At 40.2% G+C, this 27,471-nt stretch overlaps 2 protein-coding genes and 1 long non-coding RNA gene across 10 annotated transcripts in view; 1 reads left to right on the top strand and 2 right to left on the bottom strand.

Moving 5' to 3' along the window:
• The window catches only part of LOC114302997 (triacylglycerol lipase 2-like), a 10,090-nt gene extending 2,810 nt beyond the window's left edge, over positions 1 to 7,280 (bottom strand). Inside the window, exons 1-12 of one of the 8 annotated variants that reach the window (XM_082883967.1) lie at positions 7,140 to 7,280; positions 4,030 to 4,130; positions 3,829 to 3,936; positions 3,580 to 3,720; positions 3,036 to 3,146; positions 2,778 to 2,921; positions 2,628 to 2,668; positions 2,267 to 2,346; positions 2,072 to 2,167; positions 1,550 to 1,767; positions 248 to 352; positions 48 to 155 (exon numbers count right to left, since the gene is read on the bottom strand). In XM_082883967.1, coding sequence (XP_082740093.1) covers positions 48 to 155; positions 248 to 352; positions 1,550 to 1,767; positions 2,072 to 2,167; positions 2,267 to 2,346; positions 2,628 to 2,668; positions 2,778 to 2,921; positions 3,036 to 3,146; positions 3,580 to 3,720; positions 3,829 to 3,936; positions 4,030 to 4,068 — 1,191 coding nt within the window. In that variant the 5' untranslated portion in view covers positions 4,069 to 4,130; positions 7,140 to 7,280. Of the gene's footprint in view, positions 1 to 47; positions 156 to 247; positions 353 to 1,549; positions 1,768 to 2,071; positions 2,168 to 2,266; positions 2,347 to 2,627; positions 2,669 to 2,777; positions 2,922 to 3,031; positions 3,721 to 3,828; positions 3,937 to 4,029; positions 4,901 to 4,952; positions 6,771 to 7,139 lie in introns of those variants that run through there. The other 7 variants (XM_082883970.1, XM_082883969.1, XM_082883966.1 and 4 more) reach the window with 7 other exon arrangements.
• LOC114279753 (triacylglycerol lipase 2) lies at positions 6,911 to 27,471 on the bottom strand. Its single transcript, XM_082883973.1, is given in 12 exon segments — positions 6,911 to 7,357; positions 7,772 to 7,867; positions 7,939 to 8,018; positions 8,222 to 8,262; positions 8,356 to 8,527; positions 8,610 to 8,707; positions 26,412 to 26,521; positions 26,524 to 26,551; positions 26,654 to 26,687; positions 26,734 to 26,807; positions 26,895 to 26,909; positions 26,912 to 27,471. Coding segments are annotated over 12 exon segments (1,233 nt in total). The 5' UTR covers positions 27,077 to 27,471; the 3' UTR covers positions 6,911 to 7,037.
• LOC114279754 (uncharacterized) lies at positions 26,423 to 26,814 on the top strand. The gene is made up of 2 exons (XR_003635384.2): positions 26,423 to 26,694; positions 26,741 to 26,814. It is a non-coding gene; the product is annotated as an uncharacterized LOC114279754 (long non-coding RNA).

The following is a 27,471-nucleotide window of genomic DNA, read 5'->3' as shown; positions in this document are numbered from 1 at the left end:
AAAAAATAAAAAATAAAATAAATTATGGAGGGTGCAAAGATACAAACCACCAAGAGCCCATGTTGTAGAAGAACAGGCGGCTTGTCAGGTTTCTTTCCAGAGCGCCCCACCGGAATCCTCTGCACGCCAAGAATATAACCATCCTTTGTTGTTACCTGAAAACTCACTCAAGTCACCTCATCCATCAGTTACTCTGATAATTCAGACAACATGAACAGTACATTAAATAGTGCTAAAAACATCATACTTTATGGTGTTCACAAACATAGCCTTGTGACTCCACCATTGATTGGCAAATACCATCACTGGCCGCCAAGCTTGGATGCAGTTTTGTTCTTGCTCCATCTGCTGACTGACTCAATAGAATTACAAGAAGTAAAGTTGGTAGGGTGTTAGCCATTGACTGATACATATTTGCTTATTTTGTTCCCACAACAAAAACCAATTGATTTTGTAGCATTTATAGCAGAAGAAATGCATATCAAGACAAACTTTTTAGAACAGTTTGAGCAAAGTCTCAAATAGGGTCCATGTTATAAACAGCTGCAGCAGAGCTGGTATTCTTGTTCTTCTGTTTATCTATTTTAGCTGGGAAGGGAAAACAAAGAAAAACAGAGTTGCTGGAAGAGAGTTAGGAACAGGGAAATCAAAAATGGGAAACCCAATCCTCCAATATCACACAAGTGTGGAATAAAATTCTGGATGATATTTTAAACTCTGATGGGTACACTAAATAGGAATAAAGTGAACCACTCTGCTAAAGTTTAGCAGCCAATATCACACTAAAATAGGAACAAACCCACTATCTCACTAAACTAGGAACAACCCAACAAAATAGGAACAACCTAATAGAAATCTGATGAACATGAATATGAAATTTAAATTCTCCTAATATCAAGTAAAGACTTATTCAACCGATTTATTGCAACTAAAGTACTGCTCCAATAGAAACATGACATTCCTTCCCCCTAAACAATACCCTTGTCCTCAAGAGTAGCTTCAGGAAATCGCAGATGGTGCTCAGCAAGATTTTCCCATGTGGCGTCGTCAGTGACAATCCTTGCCAATGAACCAAATCTTCTTCTCTGTTTTTCTTCTTTCATTGATCGAGGATGGCTTGAGGCAAAGGAACAATTGAATTACAATTTATCCTAGAGCCAGGATATATAATAGATATCTATGTGTAGAACAGGGTTTCTCTGTGGGTGTGATTGGAGTGGGAAAATATATTATTTACCTTCATTCCATTATCATAGAAAAATTTAAGGGTTCACTTAAAATGATCATCCTTTTTTTGTCTTCCTTCACATTACAAGCTGGTCAAGTATACACAAATTGGCAGCAAACAAGTTTATTTAATTCATCCAATACTAGACCATATTAGTCGTACATAATATAAGTTACAAACTTATTGGTCATGCTTTTTAATTTGACAGCATAAATTTGCTCAATGGAGCTTGAAGAAGGCCATGAGAGGATCGTACACAACTTGCTTAGCATTAACACCAAAAACAAAATCAGCGTGTGCATAGTCCTCCCTGTACTGTACCACAAGTTTATCGGCATGATGACCTTTGAGAGTGGCTAGAAGGGTCTTGACATCCTTGACATCAGAAAGCAAGTCCTGGCCTCCATAGCTAAGGAACAGAGGAAGGTCATTTGGGATGCTTGCCATGTTGTACACTGGAGGAATCGGCTGCCCATAGTGTTGGTTGTTCTCAACCTCACTCCCATAGTCATACATTGCTATGGTCCCCTGTCTAACCACTGTTCCAAAACCACAATCCAGGGGAAAAAAAATATTAATAATAAAAATTAAAAAATTAAAAGAAAAGACTAGAGAATTACTTAGATGTTACCTTAAGAAAACACTAGAGAATAAACTCATTTTCATACATATGGTAAATGATATAAACTTTGATTAGTGTCATTGTTCATGTATTTGAGTTGAATAGATGCACAAAAGCAACAGTAGTGCTTCTATTTGTTTGTAGCAAGTGTTATTTCCAGAGATGTGTTTGTTTCATTTCAGGTGGAGAACCTTTACTACTTGTAGTAAAAAGAAACTTACTCTGAGCTATGTGGATCATGTTCTTTGTTGCTGTTGGCTGAGGTTCATGTTCAAGAAAAGTGTCTGTCTTGGAGGAATTGAAGCAGCAATTCTTCCCTATTTTTAGCAGCAAACACAAGCCGGTCAGTGAGGGAGAAAATTTTAACTTTTTTTTTTTCAATTCTGAGCAGGGGAAGGAACGTCAATCAATATTACCAGTAAAAGCAGTCATCAAATCAGCACAGTTACTGTGCGTTGCATCACAGATATCCTTCAGAAGTTTTGCGGCAGCGTCCCTATTCACATAATGATGAACTGAGATTATCCCAAATTTTAGTTATTAGAATACGAGAGATTAAATAGTACACATCATCGAATGTACCATCTGCAGATTTATAAGCTTTTGCAGTTATAAGTACGATATTAAGATTTGTAACCGTGATCAAAATCACTGGAACTGTTTAACCAGAAAATTCCGATGACATCAAATAGATGGAATAACTTTTGGATCGAGTGATTTGATGAGAAATGATAAGAAAGATAACTCAAAAGTAGAACTGTAAGATTGCTTTCTCACCCTCCTGGAATGAATTCATTGAGCCCCAACCAATACAAGTCCTGTCAAAAAACCAGATTAAAAAACAAAAAGGACTGTAACTAAAAGTAAATGCTACGACAAATTGGAATTGGATTAAAAACTTGAGACGTTTATTATTATTGCTATTACTTCGGCTATAAAAGCATCAGCTGCAGCCTTTGCAAGTGGCGAAGACATCTGACTGAGGTAAGCGATAGGGCTGAGCAAAGCAGCCGACCTTAACATGTTCACTAGCTTCTTTTGTGAAAAGGCGGCAAAGGCAATCAAAGTTCCCTACATATTAGTAGATAGAAATCACTCGTAGTACCTCAATTTTGTGTCAGAACAAATTCATAGTAGTTTGTAAATTTTAAAACGAGTGATCGCAAAGTGTGGAAAGATACTTGCCAAGGAATGTCCAACGTAGTGCATGTTCTGCCCTGTCTGAGCACTAACATAGTTGAATGTAGCAGGAAGATCATAAGCAACTAGCTCATCCCATGACCAATCCCAATAAGCCTACAAAATATGTGTGCAAAAGAAAATCAAAAGAAGTTGAAGATGTTACATCTTGTATTGTACGATATGAAGGCATGTTTGACAATTGCTTTTTTAGTAGCTTTTTTGCTTGAATATAAAAGTTCATGTGTTTGGGAATTACTAAAAAAGTTGCTTTTTTTAGTTTTGGAGAAAAATTTATGAGTCATGTCAAATGTTTGCTTTTTGTGCTTAAATTACCGCATTACCCTCCAAACGGTGCGGAGTCCTTGTTAACAACCAAAAGTAAGCGCACAAAGGATGGTAATATAGTTTTTTTTATGAAAGATTCTAAACACAATAGTTTTTTTTATGTATAAGCTGCTTTTAGCCTTCCCTAAAGAAGTTTTGGCTTATGCATTGTTTTAGCCAAAATGGTTCTTGTTTAGAAGATCCCAAATAGAGTGAAGAGAACCGCGTCATTGGGACTAAGTGATGTGTGTCCAAGGCTAGAAATGGTGCCGCGGGTGTTGGCAATCCAAACATCGAACCCATTGTCAGCCAAGATGAATGCTAAAGATTCGTCCGGGGAATTCAGCAGCCATGTTATAGAATCCTGTCATAACATAATAACTTGTCTCATTCACCTATATCATTTGTCTATCAATCTGAATTGCAAAAAAATAAAAATAAAATAAATTATGGAGAGTGCAAAGATACAGACCACCAAGAGCCCATGTTGTAGAAGAACAGGCGGCTTGTCAGGTTTCTTTCCAGAGCGCCCCACTGGAATCCTCTGCATGCCAAGAATATAACCATCCTTTGTTGTTACCTGAAAACTCATTCAAGTCACCTCATCCATCAGTTACTCTTCATAATTCTGACAACATAAACAGTACATTAAATAGTGCTAAAAAAATCATACTTTATGGTGTTCGCAAACATAGCCTTGTGACTCCACCATTGATTTGCAAATACCATCACCGGCCACCAAGTTTGGATGCAGTTTTGTTCTTGCTCCATCTGCTGACAGACTCAATGGAATTACAAGAAGTAAAGTTAGTAGAGTGTTAGCCATTGACTGATATGTATTTTCTTATGTTGTTCCCACAACAAAAATCAATTGATTTTGTTGCATTTATAGCAGAAGAAATGCATATCAAAACAAACTATTGTATTAGAATAGTTTGAGCAAAGTCTCAATAGGGTCCCTGTCAGTATGATCTCTAAGATATCGTTGCAGCTACGACATTTAAATAATAAAAAAATGTTCTTAGTTTACATGTTCACACTTCACACTTCACACTGAGTGAAAAGAACATTGCATTTTGTTGGTGCATTTTAATATTAAAATGTGTATACATTATTTTTATGAGGAGCTTTCATACATATACTGTATACATACTCTTAAACTATGAATGTAACCATTCATGTTCCACTCATGGATTTTAATATATAAATCTTCATCAACTTCAACTATTACTCTAATTAATTAATGAACCACAGCTATTACCCATCTACCTTAGCTCCTAACATGCCAGACATTGTTGTGAATCATGGATAACTTTTCAGTGTTACATAGAAGAGTGGGCTGCTTTTTAGAATTTTTTTCTATAACAGTTTGCTAAACTTTTTTTTTTAAATTAAAAAAAAAAAAAAAAAACAAAAACAAAAATGATACCAAACATTTACGTGCTAGTCTCATCTTGTAAGTACCTTGTTGCAAACATTTTTGCACCAGTGTGAACAACATAAATAACCATATCTTAGATATCGTTTTTTTTTTTCCCAATGCTTTGGAATTTAAAGATAATAGAGTTTTAAAAATTTGTTAGATATTGTACGTACCGGATTCCGCACTAGATGAAAGTGGATCGGGGCTTCGCACTCGGTTGGACTATCCAAGGACTGAGGTTCCTACCACAGGAAACACCGTTAGAGCTGCCCGGCCGGGGTTGGCCGGATAACCCCTCCGGTGTGGGAATTAGCAATCGGAGAAAAAATGTATCGAGAGTTGAGTTTGTATCTAAGTGTGATTTTGCTTGGAATTGTTCAGTTACCTTCAATGTGAAGTTCATGTTGTATATATAGTGTTCCTTGCTTGCTTCTCAAGGTGGGTTCATGGAGTTTGGATGCTGCCAGGTGTCCTTTTAGCATTGCTCAAGGCGGGGGACCACTTGGTAGTTGTCATTGAATGCATATACTCATTGAAGTCATGCTGATAACAAACCACATTCCTTTGATTCAACAACTTCCGTGATTCTAGGTGTAGGGGACCAGCCGAGGTGGCAACTTGCACATGCACACATTCACAACTTCCACGTTTCCTTGCGAGGTTTCCTCAGCTCGGTACCATTGTGCCTTAGCTCGGCATCATTATGCCTTGTCTCGGCCTTTTACAAGATCATTCATGGAGATGAGCTTATCCATTCGGATATCTTTGTATGGGCTCGGCCCATTTTCTGCTCGGCCCATAGGTTCAGTCTCGGCCCATAGGTTCAGTCTCGCAGCTCAGCCCAGCCCAGCCCAGCCCAGTACCACGGTTGGACTAGCCTTTCCACTGCGGGTTGGGCCCAAGTGCTTGAGGATCTGGGTGGACTGTTGATCATGAAGTTGGGCTCAATTGGTTTGCCCATATACTCATCCAACCCACTTGGATTCGGACTTCAGTGGATTGGGCTGGCCCAAGGCTTGGACCCGACCCATTTCACATTTAGCCCCTTCAGATATCAATTTGAAAGCATTGCTATCATGGATAAAAATATCGGGCCACGATCCTCTCCAGTTGGGATCACAAGCTCCATCTTGATGATTTGAATAGCTCGTAGAGTACATTATTTATGCAAAAAATTTGGTTTATCAGACAACCATAGCCATTTGATCAATTCACATTTATTTTAAATAAATAGATAGTCAATTCTTCAAACCATACTCGTCGTCCATTTTTTTGAAGGCAAATCTTGTTTGATCCTATCGCTACTATTACCCGATCAACTTGATTTTTACATGAATGATCTACTCGGAGGGCCTTATGAGATGAACAATTCGGATCATCGATGTGGAGCTGTGATTGGACCCACGAAGCCCAACAACACCTTTCAGTTGGAGATGCCCAGATAGAGGGAAACCTGACTAAAAAATATCATCTCAATCTCAATGTCTTGTATTCTAAAATCTAATCAGGATAGAGTCCCATGATAGCAGGAGGTTTCTATTCTAAGCATTCACGTCTCTCTCAACAAAATAATATTACACCAAAAATTTCCTGCATTTTTAATTAAGAATTTACTTACGCAAATGAGACAAACACTTTCCAATTATAAGGTCTGATAAGATCCGTTCAATATAGTAATATTGGATAAAAATATACCTATCCTCCCTAAAATGTGTTTCAGTGTCACTTTAGTCCTTCAAATTTCAAAATTTTCGCTAAAATTTTCAATTTGGGTTAAGTAACTTCAATTTCAAATGGATCATCTAATTCATTAGTGCAATATTACATTGTACTAAAAGCCCAAAATACCATTCTGTTAATGATTTAGACTCCTAATTTGTCATAGTTGTGGTTGAAGTGTAAAGTTAGGATTGTCAAGTGGTTGCCTACAAGTTTATCCAAAGTAGTCTTAGTACTAAAAAAAGGAAGAGCTTAGTTTAAGTTTGTTTTGATGAAATTGGTCATAAGTAGTTCAAATGTATTGAGTCAAGCTTGAACTACATTAGTGAAAGTAACTTCAATTTTGTCGTCTTGTGCTACTCACTCTGATGAGCTCTTCATTCAATAAATAAAAAAACAAAGAAAATAAAAGAGCCGCAAATGATGTTGATCCATTCAATGCTGCTCATGAAATTCATACAATGTATTTTTCTCATCATGCTGCCCAAAAATTTACAAAAATACTGGTCATACTTCACAATTTTACAGTACAAATTTTCTCAGTGGAGCCTGAAGAAGGCCACAAGAGGATCATACACAGCTTGCTTAGCATTAAAACCAAAAATGAAATCATAATGTGCATAATTTTCCTTGTACTGTACCACAAGTTTGTAGGCATCATGATCTTTGAGGGTATCTAGCAGTGTCTGCACACCATTCACATCAGAAAGCAGGTCCTGCCCTCCATAGCTGAGGAACAGAGGAAGGTCATTTGGGATGCTTGCCGTGTTGTACACGGGAGGAGCAGGCTGCCCGTAGTGTATGTTGTTCTCATCCTCGTTGCCATAATCATACATTGCTAGGGTCCCTTGTCGAATCACTGTTGCAAAACCACAATCCAAAAAAAAAAAAAAAAAAAAAAAAGAAGAGGAAGAAGAAAGGGATAAAACGGGAAAAATAATTGCAAATCAATAAGGCGAAATTTTCAATTATTTTTCCGGTTTTCAATTTTATCCGATATTCCCCTCAAAAAACTTGGCCAATATTCTTGGAAGCACCCATAGATCAATCCATACAATAGTCTTTACCCTTGTATTGAATAGGTTGACTTAGATGTTTCCTCAAGAAAACACTTTGAGAAAAACCTTCAAATTTTTCATGAATTTTAACGAGAACAATAATAGACCAAGTTTTACTATTTGCCTCAGAAAATGTTGTTGCCAGAGATGTTTTGGTTGCTTCCATTGTGTTTCATTTCAGGTGGAGATGTAAAAAGAAGATTGAAGAAAATTACTCTGGGCTAGGTGGATGAGATTCTTTGTTGCGGATGACTGAGGTTCATTTTCGAGAAAAATGTCTGTCCTGGAAGCATTCAAGCAGCAATTCTTTCCTATTTTTATCAGTCAAACAATGTCGTCAGTGATGGAGAACTAATGAGAAGAGCAGAAACATAAATATTACCCGTAACAGCAGTCATCAAGTCGGCACAGTCACTTTGCCTTATATCGCAGATAAACTTCAAAAGTCTAGCAGCAGCCTCCCTATTTGCATAAAGAAATGACATTATGCAAAATGAACATGTTCATCGAATGTATTTAACGCATATTTAAAAGTTTTTGTAGTTAAATAAAACTCAAATATCAAGATTTCCAATCATGATAACAATCACTTCCTGTTGTATCTTTTGGATTTCCTTCTAATGCTTTGTACTAGTGAAAGTAGAATTTTAAAATTGTTTTCTCACCCTCCAGGAGCGAATTCAACAAACCCCAACAAGTAAAAGTCCTGTCAAAAATGAGATTAAGAAACCAAAAGGACTGTAACCAAACAGTTCTACTTCAAATTCGAATAAAATTGAAACCGAAGAGTTACTATTACTTCAGCTATAAAACCATCGGCTATAACTCTTGCAAATGGGGAAGGCATCTGACCAAGGTAAGCAAGGGGGGCAAGCAAAGCTGCTGACCTTAACATGGTCAATAAATTCATTTGGGAAAAGCAGCCAAGGCAGTCAGAGTTCCCTAAGAATTATCAGTAAAAAGAAATCACTCTTAGCACCTCCTTTGTGTCGAACAAAATTCCAGTACTTTGATAATTGTAAGTTTTAAAACAAGTGATAACACAATCCAAGCATATAGTGCAGGTTCTGCCCCGTCTGATCATGAACATACTGGAATGAAGCAGGAAGATCATAAGCAGCTAATTCATCCCATGACCAATCCCAATAAGCCTAAAAATCATACATATGCAAAAGAAAATCAGAAGTTGAAGATATCACATTTTGTATGTGTTGGCTACATATTTTGTAAAAGCCAGTTACAGTTCGACACGTGGCAGAGTAAGGGTAATAAAGGAAGGTTATTCAAGCCTTTAATCCTGATCGTACACGTGGCAATAAATATTGGTCCTCACATGATCTGAGTAACACTAGATCAATAACGGGATGCAAGATGACATATCTTCAACGGTTACTCATATTCAAATTCAAGTACAAGAGGGAAGCTCAACTGCCAGTAATGGCATAATGGAGCTACTTGTAAGGAAGCATGATCAGCGATCATGGAGGAGCAGTTCGACGGTTCGAAGTGCAGTTCGAAGGTCATCACTGACGAGTATAAATAGCAGGGCAGCCCCCAGAAAAAAAGACGGACTCAGATCATACAAATCAGTCATTTACTTCATATATTTTCATTTCCAGTCTTTAAATACCTGTTCTTTAAATACCTGCACTTTAAATACCCGCACTGCACTTCGATTCATAGGAGTAGCTTCAAGTAGATTCAAGTAGATTGCTGTTGTAGACCTCTCCGAGGCTGAGTTCGGACCATTGTAAGTGTTCATTTTTATGAAATACTTCAATTGTTCTTCATATTACTGTTATTTCTCTTAATTTCTCCTAAGTCAAGCCACCAGTAAAAGTCCTCTTCATTGAGGCTGAAAAGAACTAAAACACAATCGTCTGATAATTGGTTGGCAATCACAATTTCTGTAAGGACTGATTGATCCTTGCTGGCACGCTCACATTTACAAAAATACCCTTCGAAAAGCCAAAAAGCCAACATATATTTTTGGCACGCCCAGTGGGACCTAATTAAAAATGGCTAGAAGAAGACGACAAGGAGAAAATGAACGCTTCGAAGAAGGCGTGGAAGGAGAGGTAGAAATACCAGATCCAGAGGATAATGTGGTAACACATCCTGTGGAAACTCCTATATTGTCAGAACTTATGGTCGAACAAACCAGTACCTCTGGACAAGAACCATATGTTCATATTACTGGACGAAACCAAGGAATTGGACCATCCACTGTGCCATTTACTCAACCAGCAAATCCATGGGATGGTTTAGTAGATGCCATGGGACAACAATTAATGAACACAATGGAAAGGTGGGCAACATCCTTTTTGGATCGAATGAATAACCACCAACCAACAAACACAAGACACACGGAGGAAGTTGTAAATGTCCCCCAACAAAGATTGGCTAGAGAAAAATAGCCTATGCAAGTTAATGGACATTCTAATGGTCAAACTAGTACCCAAAACTTTGAAAGACCAGCACCTCAGTCTTGGTATGAACCCATTTCAAGGCCTATAGCAGGCCAAAATGCCTCAGTACTTAATAATGAAGCCACACAAGTTGGTGGATCTGGCCAAGTACAAGAAACTGGCATAAGAATGGTTACAAATCCCATGTTCGAAGCCATACCTGGCACAAGGGGGTACACTAATCCCTTATTCGAATTTACACCCGGGGGGTTGGAGGTTTTTTTTACAAATGGCAGAGACACAACACCTGTTCCAGCACCTTTTGCAGGTTCTTTCGTAGGTCATGCTCAAAGAGGTCACCCATACCCTCAACAGCAACCTGCACTACAAGGACAACCAGCTCCAAATTTACCACCTTATGGACCAAGAGGACCACAAGCACAAGTTTGTCTACCAAATCCTGTGTTTGCCCCTCCAGTAGTGGTTCAGCAGGCACAAAATATGGTCCCTAGAGACCAGATTGCTGATATTGTTAGGGAGATATGTGGACCAATGGCTCGGGGGGTCCAGACTCCTATATACAGAAAACCATACCCAGAATGGGTAGATAGGGTACATGAATACCCAAGAGGATTCAGAATACCAGATTTTACTCTATTTTATGGAACTGGAAATCAGTCAACCGTAGAGCATATTGCTAGATTTGCTGCTCAATGCGGTGAATTCACTAACCATGATTATATGAAACTGAGATTATTTCCAAATTCTCTGACTGGAGGAGCATTCGTATGGTACATCAACCTTACACCTGGGTCCATTCAAAATTGGCAACAGATGGAAGAGGCATTCCATGCCCAATTCTTCCAATCAGAGCCAGAAGTTTCCATGGCAGACTTGGCTAGATTGAGTCAAAGGCCTGAGGAAAAGGCTACTCAGTTTATTGCCAGATTTAAAAGGGCACGGAATAAATGTAGAGTCATTCTCCCAGAGCCAGAGTTTGTCAGATTGGCTCAAAATGGTTTAGAATTCAGGCTTCGAAAGAAGTTTGATTCAACCGAATTCAGAGATTTGGTCGAACTGACCTATAAGGTGTCTCGATATGAAGCATTATTAGAAGAGGAACAAGATCGAAATAATGCATCATATAAGACATATTATAGAGATCCTAATTATGAAATAGATGCAGCAGAGATTATAGGCAAAGAACCTGTAATCTGTGAAGCATTAATTCATAAGGATACAACTATAGACCAGCAGTTTAAAAAGAAAGACTTTCACAGAAAATACTCTTTCGATTTAACAAAAGCAGATGACATCTTTGATCATTTGCTCGCGGCCAATTTCCTTAAGTTACCAAAGGGAGTAAAACTGCCATCTCCAGATGAACTTAAAGGAAAAATATATTGTAAATGGCATAACTCTTGGTCTCACTCGACTAAAAACTGCATTGTTTTTCGAGACAGGATCCAGGAGCAGATTCGGAAAGGAAGTCTGAAATTCCCAACCAAAACAGAAAAGATCATGGGGATTGATAGTAACCCGTTTCCAGAAGTTGGAGAAGGCACAGCTAATGTGGTTGTACCAAACTTCCAGAATCTATCTCTGCAGGAGTTAGAAGAAGTCAACGTGCAAATGCATACTGCCAACCAAACAACTGCTAAGAAGGAGACTAGAAACCCACCAGCTATTGGACGAGGTTTCTCACATCAGAAGGAGCAATCTGACGAAGAAGCACTAGATGACAATTCCTTGGAAGCAGCTGTAATGCAGAGGATGTGTCCCAGGTGCAGACTGAGTCATAAATGGTTGAGGGGGCTTCTAATTGATGGAAAGCAATACTACAGAGATGTTCAAAGACATTCTAAGCCAACCAATGCTTATAACAAAAGGCCGTATCCAGGTAGTGATAGGCAGCGACCATCAATGGTTGAACCTGCAGTGGACAGAATGCATGCTAAAGGCAAGAGGTCCTTGTATGAGTCTAGACCACCTAACTATTACAGAGTAGAAAACAACCATTCTGAAAAGAGGTTGGGGAAGAGTTCAGGTTACGGGATTAAAGCCAGGGATTGGCCTCCTAGACTAACCTCACGCAGAACTGAAAGTGGCCACTTTCATCAAAGGCCAGAAACAGACTCGAGACATGAAGTCAGGAACAAGCATCTACCTTCACAGCCAGTTTCGAAGGCGGTTTCGAAGGTAGAAAGAAACAGTTCCACATCTGGATCTGTAGGATCGTGGGTGCCTGGAGTCCCAGACTGGTTTGTAATGCAAAACAAACCTAGGGAAGTGCTTGCTTATGGAGATGCTGTAAACCAAGGCAGGATGATCAAGCCTCCTATGGTGGCTCCGAATAACTGGGTGCTGCTTAAACACCCAAAGACGAGGGAACCAGACATGGTCCCAGTCATCTCAAGATCACAGAGGAGAAAAATTCAGCGCAGGTACACCCAGTACCAAAAAGATCTGAAGGGAGGTGGAGAAAATTCTTCATCAGTCAAAACGGAAGGAAGGAAGAACCCAAAGTCAGACCATGCTCCAAAGCCGGTTCCACAGAGCAAAGTGGTCTGCAGCCGAGAACAATTGGCTAAGGTTCATGCTGAACTAACAGCCAGAGAGAAGGCTAGTTTAGCTGGATTGGAGAAGACTCTGATGAAGAGTGATAGTGAGACAGAAGAAGAGATTGGCACAAGCCAAAAGAAAGAAATGATGGAAGAAGAGATGTTCGAAGCCTTCATGGCTGAACAAACGTTTCTGACTGAAGAGCCAGTTGAGAAAGATCCTTCGAAGGGATCAGTTAGCAATGAAATACCAGAATGCATCATGCAGGATGTTTCTGAGGAAGTCAACCAAAGTGACCAAGAAGGGAAACAGGTATAGCCAACCATCCAATTTGGCTCGTTTCCCCCAGTATCAGTGAACATGGTACATGTCACGACCCAAACCCAGCCCTATGGGTTTAGCACCGTAACCGGCCAGTAATCCGGGATTACCGAAGGCCTGCAGAACAGTAATACAGTGAAACAGAGTACAGGGCCTAGCGGAAGCCAATACAGTAAGAAAATAGTGTCCATTGAGCTGTGACAGTCTGTATGCCAAAAAGATTTTTCATGCATTCACATACAACAGTACAGTCTATACAAAATTTACAGTCACACAGTACGGGGGCCTAATCCCCTGATAACAGTACGGTAAGCATTCAGTCTATACAGAACAGTTAGACAGTATGAAGACAGGCAGGGGGAAACAAACAAAACACCCCTCAAGCCATAGCATGGCAACTCGGAACCTCGCAGTGAGGCACAAAGGCTGGCTTGACAAAACTGGAGTTACCCTGACGCTCCTAGCTCCGATCTGGTGCCTGTACACCTACATATATATACGAGCAGTGAGCTAAAGCCCAGTGAATAACATAAAGCGTAAAGGGGTTTAGAATGAATGTCCTTACAGTAATGAAAACAGTTCAATTCAATCAGTATTTCAGTTGTTCAGTACAGTAAACAGTCATATGTGGTACATCCATTAGCATAACAGTGACAGTAGGTCTTAAAAGACCGAACAGTAATGATGGCCATCAGTCAGTAAACAGTAGTGGTTCCAACAAGGGAACCGACAGAGATCTCTGTAACAGTAACAGTAACAGTAAACAGTAGGTACTAAGGATGCCACAGTACAGTTCAGAAATAAAGGACAAACATTTGTTCAGTAATACCAGTTCAGTAAACAGTTCAGTTCAGTATTCAAAAGATATCAGTTGAACATATCTTTACACAATTGTTACTCACAGAGTTCTGGGCTACAGTATGCTAGAGCGTGTCTCCCCAGTTGCCAACCCTACACAGTTCACAGGTTGAACACACACTAAGCTACACAGTTGGGAAATATCATAACTTAATCCCTAATTTGCCTTGGTGTGTTCTACAACGATACCCTCATCAAGATGTCTTAAACTAGGCCTAAGAATGCCTGGGATGGGATGAGGATGCAAAAATACACTTAGAAAACATTTTGCAAACTTGCTGAAAATAGGAGCCTCGCTCGAGCGAGACTTTCTTCGCTCGAGCGTAAGTCCAAAATCAAAGGCTTCGCTCGAGCGAGGAATCCTTCGCTCGAGCGGTCTGCAAAACAGTAAAAATACTGGATGCTGTGATTTTTCGCGCGATGGTCGCTCGATGGTCGCTCGAGCGGAGCCCTGGACAAAGGGGCTCGCTCGAGCGGAGAATCCTTCGCTCGAGCGAGGAAGCCAAATCTGGAATTTCCAGATCTGCCTCCCAAGCTCAAACCAAGCATTCTACCACTCCGAACTCGACCTCTTGGGCCCAAATTCTGAAAAACATAGCTAAATTCAATATATAACAAGTTTCAAAGCTCAATTTATGAATTCAAGCCCCAAAGGTGAGTCAATTAAAACCACATTCAAACCCATTTTCAAGAATATGAAGAACATGCAAACATGCATGAATTCAAATCAATTCAAAGCTTCAATTTGATGCTCTAAGGAGCCAAATCTTTCAAAACATGATGAGTTCATGGTCTCTTGTAAAAATATGAGCATGCATGTAACATTTTTGCCATGAAAACAACTCAAAACTCAACCAAGAACACATGCAAGCATGGAATGAGCTTCAATTCAACATGTATGCACCAAAACATGGCTTAACTCTACAATTAAAGCATGAATTGTGCAAGAATGGATTCCAAGACAACAACAAGAAGATGAATGTCCTACCTTAGTCTTGTGTTCAAGGTCTAGGGGCTCAAAGTAGCAATCAACACTTCAATTCCAAGCAAGATCAAGCAAATCTCTCAAGAACAACTCAACTCTCTCTCACTCTCTAACTTGGGTCGGTTGAGGCAAGAAGAGGAGAAGAAAATGTTTGTTTGATCAATACGTGGAGTGTATACAAGGTTCAAGAGATAGTGGTCCACTAAGTGGCGGAACGGTAATTAAATCAAACTATGCGATTAATCGATATTTAATCTAATTTAATCATACCTAATCAATTTTCAGATAATTACACTATAAAATCACATTAATTCTAAGGATCATAGAACACTAATCGGTTTCGGATTCGGCCGCCGATAAGGCCTTCAATTAGCAGTTTAAACATATGAACATGAACAGATAATCATACTGTCAACAGATAAAATGCAATTAACTAACATGTACTCAGTCAATTCGGTTTTCAATTTCAGTCAGTCAGTTCAGTACTTATAATCAGTTCAATTATCAGTAATCAATGTTTAACGGTAATCAGTGGTGAGGGTTATTACAGTACACATACTACCACAGGAATTTCAAGCTGGAGATGAGAATCAAGAGGGGCAGGAAGCTGATCCAGTTCAGATCTCTGGTGAAGACTCACAAGCAAGTATGGTGCAAGATAATTTCAAAATGGTTACCCCGATGGAAGATGAATATGAGAGCGAGGAAGTGGTAAGCATCAACCTATCGTATCCATTCGAGTATCCCTCGAATTCCATGACACAACATGTTAAGCCTTTGTACATCAAGGCTTTCTTCGATGGGGTACAACTGAATCGAGTCCTAATAGACAATGGAGTAGCAGTAAACTTGTTGCCAAAATCTTCTTTGAAGAAAATAGGGAAAAGGAATCCCAGGTTGATCCCAACCAGCACAACCATCACTGGTTTTGCTGGAGATAAGCAAATGGCTCAGGGGATTCTACCCATTAATTTAAGTGTGGGAACCAGGGATTGCATGACAGCATTCTTCGTAATCGACAGTAATGCTAAATATAATGCTTTACTTGGAAGGGACTGGATCCACACTAACAAATGTGTGCCTTCTTCCTTGCATCAGAAAATCATGATGGCTTTAGGCAATAGAGAGACAGAGGAAATCGATGCAGATCCTCAACCCTTCATAGCCTGTGCAGACTTTGCGGAGGCTAAATTGTATATTGAGGGAGTGTCACCGCTCAGTATACTGATGAAAGATGACGATTCAGCCGAAGTGACGGCTGATGAGGAAGTGGCACATTTGAAGCACTTAGTCCAAGATAGTGCTGATGAAGAGGTCGTTCTAAAGGATGACAATGATGCCTGGTTATAGGCAAAGAAGTGAAAAGCAAGAAGCCACATCCTTGGCTCTGATTAAATTCTCAACATTGGATGTAGAAGCTATAGTCCAGAGAGTACAGGAGCAAGAAAGGGAGGCCATGATACTCGGCTGTAAGCAGAAACAGCAACAGGTCAGAATTTTGACCCTTGGGAAATATTGTGCATTGGACATCGAGACAAAAGTCCAGGAGATACAGGAGGAGGATGCCTTATGGACAGATTTTGTCTATGAGGAAGAGGGCAAGGATGTTGAACTAAAGAACCTAGGAGCAGAACAAAGCAAGAGGGCTACTTCGAAGGTTGAAGGAATCAAGGAAGAAGCTTTGGTAAGTCCTCAGGCACAAGACCCTTTAGAAGAAGTAAATCTAGGGGAAGGTTCTATACAACAGCCCACTTATATAAGTGCTTGTTTGAATGCTCTGGACAGAAACCAGCTATTGGTTGTTCTGAAGAAATACAAAGATTGCTTTGCATGGTCTTATAATGAACTACCAGGATTGGATAAGTCATCAGTGGAACATAGGCTTCCCATCAAGCCTAATTTCAAGCCTTACAAGCAGAAACCAAGGAGGATGAGTCCAGAAGTAATTCAGAAGGTCAAGGAAGAGATCCTTAGACTCCTCAAGGCAGGTTTTATTAGAACAGCCAGGTATGTCGAGTGGCTATCTAATATTGTGCCTGTAGTCAAGAAGAATGGCAAAATGAGGGTATGTATCGATTTCAGAAATTTAAATCTGGCAACTCCCAAAGATGAGTACCCTATGCCTATAGTGGACTTGCTGGTGGACAGTTCAGCAGGTCACCAAGTCTTGTCAATGATGGATGGGCATTCTGGCTATAACCAAATCTGCATCGCAGAGGAAGATATCCACAAGACAGCATTCAGATGTCCTGGGAATATTGGCACCTTTGAATGGGTTAAAATGCCATTTGGTCTAAAGAATGCTGGAGCTACATATCAAAGAGCCATGAACACTATCTTTCATGATCTTATTGGAGGATATTTGGAATGTTATATTGATGACATTGTGGTTAAATCCCAATCCATGGAAGAGCACCTGTTTCACTTAGAAGCAGCTTTTGAAAGGATGAAGAAGTTCAAGTTAAAGCTCAATCTTCTTAAATGTGCTTTTGGTGTATCATCTGGAAATTTCTTGGGCTATGTTGTTCACAAGAAAGGAATACAGATTGATCAGAATAAAGCCAAAGCAATCATTGAAGCCAAACCCCCATCAAGTAAGAAAGAATTACAAAGGTTCCTTGGCAGGTTAACTTTCTTCGAAGGTTCATTTCTAACACTGCAGGGAAAACTAAAGTATTTTCTTCCTTGTTAAGGCTGAAAGATGAAGAGGAATTTGTGTGGACAGCAGAGCATCAAATTGCTTTCGAAGGTATCAAGGCCTACTTGGCTAACCCTCCAGTGCTGATGCCACCAAAGGGGAACAAGCCCTTGAAGTTGTACATAGCCGCAGCAGAGGATTCATTGGGAGCTTTCTTAGCCCAAGACAATGAAGGAGGCAAGGAGCAAGCTATTTATTACCTTAGTAGGTTTTTAAATTCTTGTGAATGTAAATATTCAGCTGTTGAAAAGTTGTGTCTTGCTTTGTACTTTGCTGCAATAAAATTAAGATATTATCTTTTGCCTACAACTGTCTTGGTAATTGCAACCACAGATTTGGTTAAATATATGTTATCTAGACCAATGTTGAGGGGAAGAATGGGCAAATGGATACTTGCCTTATCAGAATTTCATCTAGAATATGTCCCTCAAAGGGCAGTAAAAGGACAGGTTTTAGCCAATTTCTTGGCAGATCATCCATCTCAAACAGAGAGCCAGGAGATAATGGAACTTGGTATGGCCAGTGTTGAGCCATGGCAAATGTGGTTCGATGGGTCGAAAGCAAATGGGTTAATTGGAATTGGTATTGTAATCAAGTCTCCACAGGGGACAGAAACTACCCATGGTTTTAGAGTGGATGAAGCTACCTGTTCCAATAACCAGGCTGAATATGAAGCCTTAATTGTGGGACTAGAGATTCTTATTGGATTACAAGTACATGCAATTGACATATTTGGAGATTCTCAATTGGTGGTTAACCAAGTGAAAGGAATTTTCAAGTGTCAAAGCATAAGTATCCTGCCATATTATGTTGTTGCATTACATTTGCTTTCTCAGTTTCAAATAGCAAATGTAACCCATGTTCCAAGATTCTTGAACAATAGAGCCAATGATATGGCTCAAAAGGCTTCAAACTTCAAGAGAAGGGATAATACCCAAAGGGACATAAGCCAAACAACATATCAGAGATTAATACAACATTTGAATAAAAGGAACGTGATCTTGGAAGTCAATCATAATGACTTACAAGAACAAGATTGGAGGCATCCAATAATGCAGTACTTGGCTGGTCCATCTTCAAAGGCCAGTAGAAAAGTTAAATTGTAGTCTATGCAATATATGATATATGGTAATGCTCTCTACAAAAGGGGGGGAGATGGCTTATTGTTAGAATGTCTAGGCCCGAAAGAAGCATTAACAGCCATGGCTGAGGTTCATGAAGGCATCTGTGGTGCTCATCAACCTGGTGTAAAAATGAGGTGGTTGCTTCGAAGGCATTCCTATTATTGGCCAACCATCCTTAAAGACTGCATAGAATATGCAAAGGGGTGTCAGGCATGTCAAAAGCATGGCACAATAAGGCACGTGCCCATAACTGACCTACATGCAGTAGTGAAGCCTTGGTCATTCAGAGGGTGGGCCATGGATATGATGGGAAAAATACACCCACCTTCTTCGAAACATCATTGTTTCATTCTAGTGGCCACTGACTACTTCACTAAATGGGTCGAAGCTAAGCCATACAAGGCTGTAGACCAAACAGAGGTTATTGGTTTTATTAAAGATTTGATCCATAGATTTGGCATCCCGCAAACCATAACAGTTGATAATGGAACTGTGTTTGATGGGAAGATGGTAAAGGCTTTTGTGGCAGAATTTGGAATTAGCCTTGTTAATTCCACACCATATTATGCACAAGCTAATGGTCAAGCTGAGTCATCCAATAAGTCCTTGAAAAAAGGAATACAAAAGGTTGTGGATGACAATCCCAGGGATTGGCATAACCTATTATTGGATGTTCTGTGGGCATATAGAACCTCACCAAGGTCAAGCACAGGAGTCACTCCCTATGCCTTGGTGTATGGACATGATGCAGTCTTACCAGTAGAGATTAATGTTAAATCTTTGAGAGTAAGATGTCAAGATCAATTGAATCCTGAACAATACCATCAAAGTATGTGCTTAGAATTAGAAGGCATAGATGAAGCCAGAATTTTGGCATTAAATAGCATTCTTTTCCAAAAGAAGAAAGCAGCCAAGAATTATAATAAGAAAGTCAAACACATTGGCTTTGATGAAGGTGATTTGGTATGGAAGACAATACTCCCAATTGGGATAAAAAGCCATAAGTTTGGCAAATGGTCACCTAACTGGGAAGGACCATATCAAATTCATAGGGTTCTGCCTTTTGGAGCATACCATTTAAGAAATTTGAATGGTTATGTACATCCCAAAAGGATTAATCGCAGATATTTAAAACCTTATTTTCCAACCATTTGGGAAACACAAGGGATAGAGTGAACACCATATGCAAAAACACAAGCTTGCTCAAATGATATACAAAATATTGTGCTTTCATAAAGAATCAAGTACATTGTGCCACAAATTGGCCCAAAAATCATTACAATGCTTTAATTGTTTTTGTACAATAGCTTTCCTATTGCTAAGGGAAGGAAATAATTGAATAGCTACAGCCATGTCTTCTTTTCGATCAGCCAGCCCTTGATTGGTGATATGCAGTTTCTTATCAGTTCGAACCAAGGCTTGGTTTATTGCGGCTAACTCCTCTTCAAGCTGAGCTTTCTTCTCCAGAAGTTGGACTCGAAAGTGGGAGGCAAAAGAGTGTTGTTCTTTCAGAGTTGATACTTCAGTATGCACTTGAGAAACAAAACTCTGGTCCTTAGCCAGCTTCTCATCCGCAGTCTTAGCAGCATGGCAAATGTTGAGATAAAAATCAATAGTAGCTGCAGCCTGAGATAGATGACTTGAGACACTCATGGCAGACTGCTCAGCAATGTTACAGCATTGAAGGAACCCATTCCTGATGATAGGCCTTTGTAGAGCCTCGAAGGGGATCCTTGAAAAAGAAGTCAACAGTTGCAAGCATGTGTCCAAATCTACTGAAGGTGCAAAAGGCTTGTTGCTGGAAGAAGGAGAACTCTTGAAAATTTCCAGTAGGGAGTCAGCCAAGGCTAATGGCTCAGCTTCAGCAGTAGAGGTGGGAGAGGTAGAAGGTATGTCAAAGAGACTAGCTAGTCTTCCTTCAAAGATGTCTACCTCGTCCCTTGACATGAAGGGCACAGAGAGTGTTGTGATGGAAGACACAAAGGGCTGCATAGGGATGGGAGAAACGGATGGAGCATCTTTGGCAGCCTCTATGGTCTTGGCCACCAGCAAATCAAGTGAAGAGGGGCTGGAAGTGGGCATTGGTGATGAGCCATGAATTGAAGAGCTACCAATGTCCTATGTGGAAGAATCAACTGCCCCTGGGAATGGAGCAGCAGTTGGAGTTTCTGTAGAGGACGGAAAAAGAGCAAGGCTCGAAGGAAAAGTAGACTGAGGTAGGTCACGAGCCAAAAAAGGGAGGTAGGGCTTTAGTCCAAGAGGAAGAGATGCAGGAATACTGGGACTTAAGAAAGGTACGTCAAATATAGGCTTTGGAAGTGGAAGTTCGATTCGAACAACCCTGACATTCTGCATTTGATCAACCTCAACCGAAATTGAGGAAGGCTTCATTGGAAAGGTGAGTGCAGTAGTTGTCGCTGCAAAAGGAAGAAATGCAGAACAATGTTAAACTTCAATACCACAAGCTGAAAAGTAAAATAGTAGAGGTATGAAAGAAGTTACTTGTTCCAGAGGCACTGGTACTGATGGGAGAGCTGCGGAGAGAATAGTGTCCAGCAGTCCGTTGTTTTCTCGCTAGTTCCCTTTGCAATGCATCAGCAGCAGCAGCTCTCTCTCTTAAAATTTGTTGCTGCCGTCTTTTCTCAGCCCTTTCAAAGACGACTATGGCTTTGGAATGTTTTTGTTCCACGACCTTGGCGGCTGCCTCATGGAGAGGATCTTCAATCAAGGCAGTAGTTGAAGTAGTCATTTTCCTTCTCTTTCCTATTGCTTGGGCAATTGTCTCAAAATCAGAATCCTCATCAAAGTTGGAAGGGGAGATATTAAACTCAGAAGAAGAGACAGTAATCTTTCTTCTCTTTTTTCTTTGAATTGGCATTGTCTGTTCCTCAACTGTTTTCTCAGCTCTTTTAGCCTGAGGTTCGGATTCCTTAAAAATAACCTCCTCCTCTACTTCCCTAGTGGTTGTCTCTTCTTGGGACAAATCAATCACCCTTTTTCTCCTTATCAAGGGTGACTCATGCTCTTGATCTTTTGCATCTTCTTTTTCTTCTTCTTGCACCTTAATTGTTTTCTTCTCAGGCTCAAGCAGTTTCCGCTTCTTTTGTTTCTGATCACCTTCAACTAAATAAACTTCCATATTACTCACCCACCAACTCTGATATCTCTTCAAAAAGGTGCCTTGAGGTATGAAAGGGATGTACTCAAAAGTGGCCAGATCATCCATAAACTTGAAGGTTGCCTCTTCTAGCCTTGATTTTCGAACCTTCAAATCTCTCTTGGTCAGAGTTAGGTTGGTGTTGCTGCAGAGAGGTATTGGAACTCCTTGTGTGAGGCCAAATTGTCTAGAAAATTGAGCAGGACAATAAGGCTCAGCTATGCATTTATAGGCTCTGGGGTTGGTGGTCCCAATAAACAGTTCTCTAGGGATCAGTAGGGAAGCCCACATATCTTTGTGAATAGGCAAGGCACAGAGCCTGTCACTGAGGAAGTGATTCAACCAGGCTGGGCCTATGCTAGCTTCGAAGGGACGGAAACGGTGATCAAGAAGAGCAGCTGGTAGTTGATGAAAGAAGGAGAAATAAAAGGCAAAAGTAGCTGGATAAAGTGAAGCATTGGCTAGTTTTATGCCATGAGTGAGAGAGTGTAGCCCAGAAAATTTAAGGCATTTGGATTGTAGTTCAGTAAAATAGGCAAAGAGCCAAAGCTGAAGGATCCAAAATGGTCCCCCTTGACTAGCATCTAAGGGTTTCTCACAAAAGAGGGAACAAACTCTATATACATGACCCAGAATGTATGGGGCTAAGGCTACTCTTTTCTGCAAAACCAAGGCTTTGGCAAGAGGGGCAAATTCAGGCATGATTCCTTGGGAGGAGGTGCAGAAAAGAAATTTGCAAAGCCAATATAATAAAAAGGAAAAGAATTCCCTATCAGTTACTGGACCCACTCTTTTGTTCTCGGCTCTAACAAAATCACTGTAAGATGAATTAAGAGAGGGGAGGGAGAAAGGGACTGCTAAGTCAGGAAAATCTGGTGTGATGGGGGTACCAATGGGGGATACTCCTAATAGATGGCAAATATCAAGAACAGTGGGGGCCATCATCCCACATCTGAATTGAAAGAAATTGAAGACAGGGTTCCAAAAGCACAAAGCAGTAGGAACTAGGAAAGGGTCCTCTGAGATAGTTACCCTAGATAGTCGAAGGGCATCGAGGAGGCAGAGCTCTTGGAGATCCAGTGTCTTAGCAGGAATGATCCGATCATACCATTCTTGCCATTCCGGTCTTATCGTGGGCCAGCATCGATGAGGACGATTGCTTTTCCAGTTCTTCCAGTCAAGGCCACCTTCATAAAGGAGACGTTAGTCCACCAGACGCGGATAAAAGGTTGGAAGCTCAGTAAGGACTTCCTTGAAAATTGGTCCGAGCACGTAGTTCTGCTGCTCATGATGACGAGGGACGAAGATACGCCCATCGATAGCACTTTTCTCTCCAGCCTTGTACTTCTCACATTCTGCGTCAATAAGCCTCTTCAAAGCTAAAGATGAGCCTACGCGTTCTGGGGCTGGCACTTTTTGTGAAGAAGAAGCCATTGATGATACACTTTTCAGAAGATGAAGACCGAAGCAAAAAGGAACCAGTAGAGAGAAGGGTTTGTAAAAGGCACGAGATTTCGGAACACGAAGCGAGAGGGTTTTAAAATTTGTGTGTCCGAAATTATACCCCGCGAGTCGTTAAGTATTAAAAGTACGAATGCGAGGAATCTCATCCAATATTGATAGTTTTGGAGGGAAAAGCTTATTCCGGGATTGGGGCCAGCTTCGAAATGAAATATTTGGCTTCGAAGACAAGATGTTGGCGCCAAAAAATCAAACAACAACGGCTTCGAAATACATAAGCCGGCTTCGAAGCCCATGATATGTGTAAAGGTGCTAAATTGCTTGATTATTGGTCTATTTCAAAGGGTTTAAAGACCTGTTTAGGGATTATGAATCAAAGTAACGACCTTCGGAGCAAACCCTAGTATTCTCTGAGTATGAGAAACACTGTTCAAAGCATCAAAATCAATTGTTGGTTTTTTATACATATTACTCTTCGAAAGAAAAAAGATGGTCAATTTGAAATTGATTGATTATATTAACCATGACCATATGTTGGTCGTAAATTGGCTTTGAGGGGTAATATTGTTAAAATTTAAAGCATTAATTCCAGACGATATCGGCCAGAATTGTCAATTTTACTCCAAAAATTAGAATAAGACATGTTGGTTCTTTTAGTATTTCATTAAACAATTGACTCGAAGGATGAGATTGTTCAATTCGAAGTTATGAGTTAGCTTTTAGAGATGAAAGGAAACAGAGTTAAACAGTGTTAAGTACAGAAAGACTTTGTTTATATTAAAGCCAAGATGATTACATTAAGTAACCCTATCTGGATACAAATTCAAGCTCATAAAAATAAGGAATAGAATAAATAACAAGGTCATGAAATTTTGTCCAGCAATGGTCAATAAATTTCTGTTCTTTCTTTATTATTTCTTCTATCTCTTCTAAAGTTGGTTGCATAAGCTGATGAGCTCTCACTTCATAATAGAGTTCTTCAGCCTTTGTTTCGAAAGCCTCTTCCCTCGATTTTTGTTCCAATTCATCTATAACCAAATCATCCCAGTACGCAGAATCTTTATTCCTGAAGTCATCGAACTCTTCGATAAAATTCTCTGCTTCATACTGGGCATGAATTCGGAGAGATAAAAGTTGATCCAGATTTTGGATGGTGATCTTAGAATTCCGATGCCAGTAGAGGAGCACTGGGAGTTGGTCCAAAAACAAATGAAGCTCTGCTTGGGCAAGAGGGTTGAGGACATGACCCCTAGTCAGGACGTCACAAGCCCATTGAAAGTTCTTAAGAGGAATGTCATCCTCAAGAACATTGAAGGGCAGGTGGGAGAAAGCCGCGAGCAAAAGTTGAGCTTGCTTTCGCTCGGCTGGAGAAGGGGGTGACGGAGGTTGGTAAGGTGGAAAAACTTTGTCCATTGGAAGGGCAAGTCTTAGTTTCTCTGTCCAGGAAAGAATGGGAGAAGGAGAAGGAGAAGATGATCCTGCTTCGGAAGATGGGAAGAGAGTAGATGGCTCTGCTTCAGAAGACAAAGGGGAGGGAGTAGATGTTTCTATCTCAGAAGATGCAGAAGAGGGTGTGGATGCCTCTATCATGGGAGATGGCACGGGAGCAGAAGGAACAAAGGCATTAATGTAATCAAGCCAATCAGAAGAACAAATCTTCGTCTTCTTGGCTAAGAATGAAGGGGTGTGCCCTTGTGCTTGTTCTGGACGCCGGGCAGGGTGCATTATCTTTGTAGGCATGGAAGAAGTATACCAAGCCACAAGCAGAGTCTCTTCCAAGCTACGTCGAAGGTCAATGGGCACGTAAAGGTAGACCACTGAGCTTCGAGCGTAGGAGGGAAACTCCAAGGGGTCAGTGAACTCAACAAAATGGTGATTGATTCGCTCCCTTAAATCATAAGTCTCAGGAGTTGACCAGCTTGTCCAGCCAGAAGCCCCAGAGGGTGAAGAGGTTACAGTGCATCCCATGCAGAGGTCTGTGAAGAAGAGTTTCCTAAGTCCATATTTGCAACTTGTTGAAGCAAAGGCTTGAGAGTAGTTCGGTCAAAATGCAAAGGGAGCTTAGGGGAAGAACTCTTTGTATCTGTAAGTTTGTAAACCAAGGGATTAAAGGCAATGTGTTCGTAGTCCAAAGGTTTATAATCTGCAAAAGCCTCCATTACCTGAATAGAGAAGGGCGGGTAAAGGTGGCTAATGAATGCGTGGAGGTTCTTTCGAGGGGGAATAACATCACTCAAAGGCTCTTCATATGCTTGATCAGTAGTAAGGGAAGTTGATGCAGCCATAGCCGGTTCGAATACTAAGGTATTGGGATGTTCGACGAGTTAATGCAAATGATCACCAAATGGATGACGGTTGTGTTTCCAGAATTTGGACTCCATACACGTTCTAGAGGCGCGGGAAAACTGTAATCCACTAATATCACCAAGTATTGAGTATATTAGTGCGAGGGGTAATGTTGGCTACATATTTTGTAAAAGCCAGTTACAGTTCGACACGTGGCAGAGTAAGGGTAATAAAGGAAGGTTATTCAAGCCTTTAATCCTGATCGTACACGTGGCAATAAATATTGGTCCTCACATGATCTGAGTAACACTAGATCAATAACGGGATGCAAGATGACATATCTTCAACGGTTACTCATATTCAAATTCAAGTACAAGAGGGAAGCTCAACTGCCAGTAATGGCATAATGGAGCTACTTGTAAGGAAGCATGATCAGCGATCATGGAGGAGCAGTTCGACGGTTCGAAGTGCAGTTCGAAGGTCATCACTGACGAGTATAAATAGCAGGGCAGCCCCCAGAAAAAAGGACGGACTCAGATCATACAAATCAGTCATTTACTTCATATATTTTCTTTTCCAGTCTTTTACATTTCCAGTCTTTAAATACCTGTTCTTTAAATACCTGCACTTTAAATACCCGCACTGCACTTCGATTCATAGGAGTAGCTTCAAGTAGATTCAAGTAGATTGCTGTTGTAGACCTCTCCGAGGCTGAGTTCGGACCATTGTAAGTGTTCATTTTTATGAAATACTTCAATTGTTCTTCATATTACTGTTATTTCTCTTAATTTCTCCTAAGTCAAGCCACCAGTAAAAGTCCTCTTCATTGAGGCTGAAAAGAACTAAAACACAATCGTCTGATAATTGGTTGGCAATCACAATTTCTGTAAGGACTGATTGATCCTTGCTGGCACGCTCACATTTACAAAAATACCCTTCGAAAAGCCAAAAAGCCAACAGTATGATATAAAGAGATGCACTAAAATGAAGAGAACCGCATCACTGGGACTAAGCAATTTGTGTCCACGGCTAGATTTGGTGCCACGGGTGTTGGCAGGCCAAACATCAAATCCATTGTCTGCCAAGATGAATCCTAAAGACTCGCAGGAGGATTCAACAGCCATGTTATGGCATCCTGCCATAACAACATAATTTGTCTCGTTCATGATATCTTTTGTCTATCAATCTGTATCGCAAAAAAAATAATATAATAATAACATGAAAAAAATAATATAACCACCAAGAGCCCGTGTTGTAGAAGAACAGGCGGCCTGTCAGGTTTCTTGCCAGAGTGGCCCACCGGAATCCTCAGGCGGCCTGTCAGGTTTCTTGCCAGAGCGGCCCACCGGAATCCTCTGCATGCCAAGAATATAACCGTCCTTCTTTGTTACCTGAAAACTCATTCAAGTCGCTTAATCCATCAGTAAATACATAATTCAGAGGACATAGTACATTAAATAGTGCATAAAAAATCATACTTAATGGTCTTCACAAAAACATAGCCTTGTGACACCACCATTGACTGGCAAATACCATCATCGGCCACCAAGGGCAACACACAGAAGAGAATTACTAAAACTGAAGTGGCTAGAGCGTTAGCCATTGACTGACATATGGCTCTTTTTGTTCCCACAACAAGATTACGTTGCTGCCACGACATTTAAATAAAAAATATAATATATATATTTTTCTTAGTTTAGATGTTTATATTGAGTGAAAAGAACATTGCATTGGATGATTTTGAGGAATAGAATTACACATATCACCAGTGTGGACAATATAAATATCTGTCTCTTAGATATCAATTTGCAAGAATTGCTACCATTGTTAAAAATATCATCTAGAAAATCTTGTCCACATGGTAGCAGCTAGAGGTTTCTATTCCAACCATTCATGTCTCTCTCAAAAGGTACTACTATACATTGCCAGTAATACCAATACAAGATTTCATTGTTGCCACGACATTCAAATAAAATAAAAAATTCTTAGTTTAGATGTTTATGCTGAGTGAAAAGAACATTGCATTGGATGATTTAGAGGAATAGAATTACACAT

The sequence above is a fragment of the Camellia sinensis genome, chromosome 8, assembly GCF_055761805.1.
Source record: "Camellia sinensis isolate YWXY chromosome 8, ASM5576180v1, whole genome shotgun sequence".
In the NCBI taxonomy this organism is placed as follows: domain Eukaryota; kingdom Viridiplantae; phylum Streptophyta; class Magnoliopsida; order Ericales; family Theaceae; genus Camellia; species Camellia sinensis.
The sequence above is the reverse complement of the archived record's forward strand: the minus strand, read 5'-3'. Positions and strand labels throughout refer to the sequence as shown.